A 9,346-nucleotide genomic window follows, 5' to 3' on the forward strand; every position below is an offset into this window, starting at 1 on the left:
GTGAAAAGGTTTTGCTGAAGTTGAAAGCTTAAACACATTTATTTACACTTAAGAATTTTTTCAAACTTGTGTGGCCTTCTGACCTCTCAACTCATCTGTTTGCATCCATAGGTACGCCCATTTGCCCTCTGTATATCATACAACGTAACACTGTTGAAATAAACTTCATCTGTTAATGCATCATGTTCACTCCACATAAATTAGGCAATTAGAAATCCACATACTCTACAAGGCTGAAGCAGGAAGACAAAGCAGCCTAGCTTGTCAGACGTTGTGCTGTTAACAAATCCATGTAACTATCTACCAGTGCTGAGGTGCTCATCCCTTGCTTACACCTCATAACACACATCAGTCCTTTGTGAAGATGAAACATAGCTCTGTGCAAAAGGCCAATGAGCCCACAAGTCACTAGCAGTGAGCATCTGGTCTACTAGAACAGACTGGTGTTTGGCATGAGACAATACAGAAGAGTAAAATGACAGGAAGTGGCTTGAACCAATGTTCTAGAGAACAGCTGTAACCATGAAGGCAGATGGCAGGCAACCTCTGCTTTGCGAATGCATCTAATATATGTTCCTTTAGGCAATGCTGACTGGATTGCTACAGAACCCTGCCTGGTCCCAACAGTCTGTTTTTGGTGCTGTATCTCACTGATTTTTCCTCCCGAGTCCTTAGATCCTCAATTTGCCACCATCTGGTAACAACAGTGTCTGTGCAGAATTCCCACTCACTTCAGCAAGGAATTCTGCTTTTAAAATCAATTGCTGTGATAAAGTCACAAGCTTAAGAGCGATCATCTCCTGCCCCTGCTTCAGCAACATTTGGGGTCAGTGAAGTCAGCAAGTCCGGCTGAGTGAGGGCTAAGTGAGTTTGAGCTTAAAGAAATTACATTTTCCAATTCACTCAAAAAGAAAGATAAAATACACAGACGAAAAAGCTGTTTCACAGCTACTGCCTGGACTGCCACTATCACAGTCTGCAAGGCTACAGGAATCCCAGAGATTTTCAGTGTTTAGGATTAAAAACTGAGAAGCCACTTCAAGTTTGGAGTTACAAAACATGAACAAGTTATTTTGCCATTTTCTGGTAAGGAAACAACCAGATGAATCAACTTTCAGTAACAGAACAGCCCTTACTGAAAACATGATGTATTTTGAAAGAAGTGGGTAAAGAACAGTATCCCCTAATATTATTATCATTGACATGGCCTGTATTTTTCTGCAGTAGTATAATTAAGCAATAGCTTTCAGTGGAATGGACCCTGTTAACAATTCTTACGAAAAACTGCAAATGTTTTTATGTGAGTCTATTGAAAGCCAATGCATGCTTATCTAGATGACCTGAATTTCTATTTAATTTTTGTCAAAATTGAAAGACAATTCTTAAATATTTATTGTTATTTATGAATATACTGAAAAACTACAGACTTCTGCTTGAAGAGTTCACAGCCTTACTACACAACCTTACTGTTATTAGTAAGGCTCCTCTTTCAATAAAAGACAGCACTATGGTGCATTTATTACAATATCATCAGCATACAAAAAAGCAAAGCAAAACGGAAGAGGGAGAAGGAAGTAAACATTACAAGCAGGACCTTTGCTTAACTCTGAATTTAAACCACCAGCCTAACTTTATTCTGACCTACCCACTTTACATATGTGATTTTCTAGAACACAGTGCAGGTGTGCTAATAAATAACAGTAGAAATAAATTAGGCCAAGAAAATTTTAAGGTTTGCTGATGTATTAGTTTAAGTGGGCAAGCCAGAAAGAGATACTTGACAAGAACAGATACGTCAGCAAAGGAAAGAAGGAAGGAGTGTCAATAGAAAACAGGGAGAAGTGTGAGAGAGATGGAAAGCAAGTAATACTAGAGTCTAGTACAGTCCAGATCAGATGTTTCAAGTCAAAGAGTGATTTTTCTACTCCTTGACAGCTGGTAAAACTGGAAGCACATTTATCTGAAGTTCAACAGACATGCACAAACACTTCTTAAACCTTACAGAAACAAGGTCACAAAGATGAATAGCTTTATCTGAGAAGTGTTGCATCATGAAGTTCATATTTATGCACAACGCCGTTAGCCATGGTCAGACCTTGACCAAGAACAGCTGAATGGTGCTGTGACCAGGATGGTTGCACACCCACCAGTTCAGCTCCAAGGCACAGGACCACACATGTGAGATGCACCACAGCCCACAGCACCCATGCAATGCACTGGACAAGCCTTTCAAGTCTTAGAGAGAAAACCAAAACCAAACCAAACCTTCTGTGCATGCTCCCATTACCAACCGATTGGGGTTTTTCAAAATCAATGTTCTAGACTAGCAACATCAGCCAATACATGGCCTATATCCTGACATCCAAATTATTTCTAGGACTCACCTTTGCAGTACAGCTCCACAACAACGAAAGCTATGCCATCCCCTGAGTTAGTTTCCTTACAACTCCCTCATTTGCCACACAGACAAATCCTCACCTGACACACTGTTGAGTATCTAGGCAGCACACCACCACAGAAAGGGAGCTCAGCTCCCCCAGCCACACACCTGGAAACAGGGCATTGACACAAAACCCGGAGTGGGAGGCGTGCTTTGCTTGTACCTGATCTTTTGGTGAGAGCCCTTCTCCCCGTTGCAGGGACCAGCGCTGCTGCAGGCGCAGGCTTCAGGTGGATCCCACGGGTGACCTGGCAGCAATGCCTGCGGGGCTGGCTCCCTCCTCTCGGCTGACAGGACGTGAAGGAACCGCCTACACCGTGCTCCTCTGCGGCGGCCCGGGGGGAAATGGAAACCTGGCGCCAAAGCAAGCCCCTCCTGCCCCGCGGCGGCCCGGCCGCCTCGCGCTCCCTCACAGCTGCGGTGAGGGCACCGGGACACTCATCACTCATCATGGCTCAATATGCCACAGGCCCAAGTCTGCCCGTGTTGTATGATGGGCCCTGGGGAGCCCTGCAGGACAGCTCTGGGCAGAACACACAGGTAAGGAGGTTATCTAAAAGGAAAAGCTAATTACACCCAAATACTTCGGTCATTAAGTCAAGGTGCAGCATAAATAGGTTTGGTAAAGCCTCCATGAAGTGTGTGGTAAAGGTGTGTGATCTTCAATCGGGGTGAGGCCCACAGGAGATGGGCTGTGTGGGCTAGGTGTCCACTCACTGTGGATGGCCTTTGCAGGGTGCAGTTAGCGATAGTGGATGTTTTACTATTGGAAACAGCTTTCAGCAAACACTGCCCACTCTCTATTCACATCAGGACCTGAAGGTCAGTAGTTAGTCCATCTGCAGTGCTTGGAGTCCACTTCATTACTAACACCTTTATATTTCCATTTTAGTTGTAGCTTTAGGTGATCTTGCTATCTTGTGTGCTCCCTGTATGGCAGGGATGTGCTGTACAGCAAGGACTATGGACAGAGAACTAAAACTGTGTTGAATAGCATGGCCATGTTTGTTTAATCTGAAAGCTTTTTTGGGAGACGTCCAACACCAAATATTGGTCAGATGCAGTGAATCATTCCCATTACTTGTGTTTGTTTTCTACAGCTAGTTCTAAAACAACAACCCTTTGCACTGAGACAGATGACAACCACAGGATGAACAATTTCCTTTAATGGCTGCATCAGGCCCCTCTGTAAGTTACTATTTTCAACAGAAACCACACACCCCAATGAAATAACTAGTCAGTTGAGTACTATACTAATAGCAACTTGCAGCAGCAAAATGCAGTGGGTAGGGGACATCAGACAGAAATGCTGACACCAGGGCTAGTGTATGTAAAGAAAACCAAATGGGAAACAACACAGCTCTTGGCTAACTGTGACAACACAAGTTCTGTGGTTCAGGCCTCTAAGTACTACTGTAATAACAAACAAACAAACAAAAGTAATTAAAAAAAGTAATTTATTAATAATTACATGTATACTGCAGAAAGCAACCGTCTGTTCTTCCAGAAAGCTATTTACAAGTATACTGCTTTAATGCAGGTGGCTTTTGAAAAGCATGACCATAGATTCTAATGATACATTTCTAATGGTGATTAGAATCACTGAACAAACACTTTTAATGGTTTCTAATCTATATTTGAAAAATGTAACAAGCCAGTGAGCACTTTAACTTTGTAATTAATATAAAGTTGGAAGTTGTATAGTTCCATGGAAAAGTGCTAAAGAGGGTGAGCAAAGATAGTGATTGTTTAAAAAACAAAACAAAATGAAGAACAAAATGGAGCGAGAGACAAAAGAGAACAGATTAGAGAGAAGTCAAAAAGTTGTTAAACAATTTCAGTGGCCTCTAAATTGCCCATGGAATAAAAAGTCATGGGTTTGAGTAACACATGACATGGAAGTCTTACTGTTCTCATAAAAGCTCATAAAATTCAGCCAATTAAGTCTTTAATGTCTTAACTGATGGTAGCAGAACAAGGAAATAATTTGTATATTGTTTTACAGATTCATGTTGAGTAGTTGAGGGAGGAGATACAGTAATTGCTCTTAGCTTGCTCTACTTAAAAAACACTCATCTATGCAGGAGCAAGACTATTTGTAGGAGTCTAAGAACACACAAAATTGTCCCAAGAACAATTCATTTTTTCAGCATTTTATGATCCTTTTGAAGAGCATGAAAATATTTTGATTTCTCACATTATGTGAAAACACTTCCCACAAATCTATGCTAACAAAAAAAGCAACTAGTAACACAAAACATTCTACTACCTTAGCAGGACAGATGAGGAAAAGCAACACCCATGACCCATATGACCCATAGCAATCATGCTGCTTAATGTTCTAATGGAAGACACCACTGAAAAGTACTTAAGTAAAAAAAAAAAAAAAAAAAAAAAAATCAAAACCTAACACACTTATTTCCCTAACGCTGACAGATACTTGGTCACAGTACTTACAGGCCATACAAGTAATTTACTGAAGAACAAACTATTTTAATTCATGAATCAATTCAGAACACAGGACTTTTTGGTTGGTTTGATACAATCCAACAAATACAGAATAATTTACAGAAAATATTTAAAAATATTTCTATTAAAATACTTGAACTTTTATTCTTCTGAGCACTAGATTTTTGTGGTTATATGCTATCCAATCAGCTTGTAATGTCAATCCTTAAAACGAAAGCTATGAATGTATTCTGAAGTCTTGTAGTTCCTCTTACTCTCATAGACACTGCTGAGTCATCCTTACGTGATAAATATTTACGCTGCATCTGCATACAAGTATGGGATAAAATAACATTTTTTTTTTTTCCTCAGCACCAATAAATCTTAGAGTAAACTTAAAGCTCCTGAAGCCAAACTACCTTAAAATTCAGGAGACAGCTTTATTAAGCTAAGTTGTCTATGCTGCACCAGAGTAACCTAAAGCACTTCCCTATTACTCACTTACAGGGACTTTTTCCAATTAGCAGTTGTTTCAGTTTTGCTTTCTTCCTCACAGAAAGGAATATGCATTCTGAACACCTGTTGTTAAAGAAACTCTAATATATTGTGAAACTGCTTGGAAGGGGACACATACAGAAAATATCCACAAAAGGACTGTTGTTACCATTGGATATATGTACAGCCTCATTAATGTACTGGGGGTCTGCTCCATGACATTCCTACCCTGGCCAACCCCTAAGAAAACACAGAGAGGCTTAAAGCAGAACTGTCTCTTCACAGAGCCATTCCTAACTTAAATCTATTATTTTCTCTTTGTTAAAGCAGATGTCCCCAATAGCATATATCTAGAAATGCTTAAAAGTATTGTTAATGGTGCAGTTCATTTAAGCTTCCACATGAACCACCTTGCACAAAAACAATTAACATTATGTAATTAGCTTTGGATAATGCACAGTTCCAAACTCTAGTAACTTTTTCTAAATTGAAACATGAACAGTATTTAAATACAACAGAAATGATCTCATTTCCAATTCCCTTTTACCCATGCTTAATTCTGACATTCTAATCCTATAATCTCAAATACACCCTAAAATAACCTACTGGACTCCTCAATGAATTAAGGTGAGTGCATGTATAAGTTTTAATATTAGCAGTCAAACATCAGTTTTGACTTAGACAGTCATCTAACAGAAAACAAATGCTAATATACTTTATGACCACATATGTTGCCATACAAAGACATCCTCAGGCTATGATGACTTTTTGGTCAGTATAGAGCATTGAAATACAGCGTAGTTTGGGAGCAGATCAGGAATCCCAATTTAGAAGGGCTTTTGGGTAATCTCCATTTATCAGATTTTCATGGAATATTGTAAAGATATGATTTTAAAATATATTTAAAATATATACAACATTAATGTTTTTGAGAAAACCAGTATTCCACACAAAGTGTGAAGGCTTTTCCATCTATAATTAACATCTGAATAGTCAACATTTGACATCAAATGCCCACAGAAAATCAATTATTTGAGACAGATTTTTGGACTCTATGTTGCATGCCAGCTTCTAAAGCAATATGGAACTCCTCATCCAGATTCAAAAAAAATGTAGGGAGACCCTAAAAATGTAGCAGAAGCATTTCCGCACACTGATTTCAGTAGTCAAGTTTGTGCAGAAGTGGTTCCACTAGATTCATAGGGTACCTTTCTGAGGCAACAGAAACTTGTTACTTCGTAAGCTTTTTGACACTTTCCAGCTCTTCTATAGGTTTCCATTTCTGACGGATTGTTAATAACTGCAAGAAATTAACAGGAAAATAGAAAAGAAATTAGCAAAATTCCTTCATATCACGCATCAGCTTATGCACGAAGGATTTCTAGTAGCTTTACATTTTCACTTCAGAAGCAAACAAAAATGGCACCTAATGACCTATTTAATAATCTGTTGAACAAAATTGCTTGGATATTAAATAACTAATAATTTAAATAGTTTTATTTTTCTTTTTCCTAGATGCTCTTCTAAAATAAGATTTTTTTCCTTCAGGCTGAAGTACTCAAAACATTCTTAGGCAATTTTGTAATTCAGTAATAAGGCATTAATGAGCATTTCCTCTGCATTCTGAATTTCCATTGTTATCAATGGAATTGAGTAAATGGATATTGCAGAGAGAGGGTGCAGGATACGAACCAGAAGACCACCATAAATTCATGATCAGACCTAGAATGTAACAGCTGAACCCCTTTATTAAGTAATACAGGGAAGATAATTTACGTGAAGTAACAAATTAAGCAGTTAGTGCTACTTTTAAATAGACACACATCAGCTTAGCATTGTACTTCAGGGTTTTTTAAATTTATATTTTTTACATTTTATAATATATATTATTTTGCTAGGTTTTCCACATTTAAAAAATACTCATTGTGTTGAAAATGTATGTTATTTGTATCGACTATATTATTTGTACAAATTACCTTCTGAGGCTTGGTAGCATCAACAGTTTCCCATGGTTCTGGATTGCTACTCTTGTTAATGCTTTAAGAGAAGATAAAGCAAAACAGGTATTATGTTTTAGGGTGTAATCTTGCATATATGTTTCTTCTAAGAGCTGTCTATTGTCAGTAGAACTCTTACTGTAAGTAAGTAGTTCCCTGAAACACAAGTTTACAGGTTTGGGCATTTATATTTTAATATAAATAATGTCTTGCTTTATTTGCAGCTTCCAAATCACCAAACAAGCCAACATTATTGAAGTAGGTATTATATCAGAAGCAAGCTGAAAAATCAGAACTGAACAAGGACACAAAAGACAAAGGGGATTCTTACCCTGGCAGGCAAAATACGTATTCCTATCACTTCGAATATAAAAGCTCCCAAAAGCTTAGAGTATAGGAGTTAGCTCCAATCACTAGCCAAGTCATTAAAATATTAAGTTATTCTAAGTTCATATTGTCAAACGTTCTTCATATACAAGCCAACAGCCTGGTTGCAACGTATATGCATGCCACCCACCTATCTGATTAGTGGAAATTCTTTATAAGCCCATTTAAAACCTATTAGCAAATAATATAATTATTAAATCTAAAGTTACAAAATAATTCGGAATATGCTTCAAATTAATGAATTTCTTCAGTATTTACAATCTGCAGTATCTTAATTGTTACTAGGAGTCTGGAACATCCATATGGCACTTTTTTGGTGCAAAACATGATGGTCAAACACCTGTGTTGAACAAAAGAAGGTTAGGGTGAACTCCAAGCAGAAAGTTTTTGCTTACATCACATCAGATTTGCAGAATAGGGAATAAATGGAAAAAGAGAATGCCCCAATAGCTGCGAAGGATATTATTCCAGCCAGGGGAATGAGCTGAAAGACACAAAACAGAGACAAAAGTTGAACTAGTGTCCCGCCTATGGAGCCGTGAGTAAGGGGAGCGAGGGCTCCAAGCAGTGAGATGTGATCAGCTGTTCAGGTGTTCACATTACCGCTCGCACACCTCAGCTCCAGGGCATGACTCTCAACCCGCGTACCTCCCCTGCTATCCCCAGCTCCTCTATTAACCGCTAACCATTAAATGCCAACCCCTGTGTGCCTGCTGGAGCCGGCTGCAGCCCCCCAGCCAAGAGGGTTACCTCAGAACCAACGTTTATGACAAACTTACTTCTCTTTTGGTTTTGATTATGTGGAAGAAGCTCGTTTTCATGATCGCGGCGGCCGCGGACCTGTAACAAACGGCGCTCCGTTACGGCGCCCCGGGCCGGGACCTCCCGCCTGCGGTACCCGAGGGAGAGGGCACGACGCCTCCGTTACCTGGCAGGTGCACAGAGAGCGGCAGCGCTACCGACAGGCTCAACACTGGCGAGCCCTGCGCTCCGCATTATATAGGGGCACCCCCGCCGCCGAGCGCGGGCCGTACCCCAGGTCACGTAGGCGGGACAACGCCCGCCGCGCAGCACCCCGCAGGCAGGGCGCCTCCCAACGGCCGCTCGCGAGCAGCGCCGCCCCGCGACGTTCCAGCCCTCCGCAGGGAGGCTTTGTCCCGCAGCTCCTCCGCTCCCTGCTGTGGCATTACTCAACTTCCCTTCTCCATTCGTCCATCTTCTTGTTTGTCCCTTTATCCAGGTAGCTGCCTAAAGAACAACGTATCGAGGCAAAGGCACAGGCAAAGGCCTTGGCAAGATGCGTTCAGTAACCCGAACAGGAGACTGATGTCCCTCTTTCTGCGAAGGCAGCTTAAGCCAAGTCCAGGGCACAACCTCTCTATTGGGTTACACAGCTCCTACCTTCCCAATACCCCAGGCTGAGAACTCCCACCAGGGGCAGGCTGGAGGTGCGTGGTGCCTGCAGACAACTCCTGTAAACCAGCTTCTCCCTTTCCCTCTTGCCCACTGTAAAGCATTAAAACGAAGGAGAGGTTTCCCTTACTGCATACACTGCTGGCTCCCCGTAGCAAGAAAGAAA

At 40.6% G+C, this 9,346-nt stretch overlaps 1 protein-coding gene across 1 annotated transcript; it reads right to left on the minus strand.

The window, feature by feature from the left end:
- Positions 1 to 4,912: 4,912 nt before the first annotated feature.
- On the minus strand, positions 4,913 to 8,825 carry CUNH15orf48 (chromosome unknown C15orf48 homolog). The gene is made up of 4 exons (XM_061446919.1): positions 8,547 to 8,825; positions 8,163 to 8,251; positions 7,360 to 7,420; positions 4,913 to 6,683 (listed from the first exon to the last, which is right to left on the minus strand). Exons 1-4 carry the CDS (start codon positions 8,586 to 8,588, stop codon positions 6,615 to 6,617), a joined length of 261 nt encoding a protein of 86 aa, XP_061302903.1. The 5' UTR covers positions 8,589 to 8,825; the 3' UTR covers positions 4,913 to 6,614.
- Between the last annotated feature and the right edge of the window lie 521 nt (positions 8,826 to 9,346).

The sequence above is a fragment of the Pezoporus flaviventris genome, unplaced genomic scaffold, assembly GCF_033815535.1.
Source record: "Pezoporus flaviventris isolate CSIRO_AGI_PZ_B2104156 unplaced genomic scaffold, CSIRO_AGI_Pfla_v1 ptg000006l, whole genome shotgun sequence".
Taxonomy (NCBI): domain Eukaryota; kingdom Metazoa; phylum Chordata; class Aves; order Psittaciformes; family Psittacidae; genus Pezoporus; species Pezoporus flaviventris.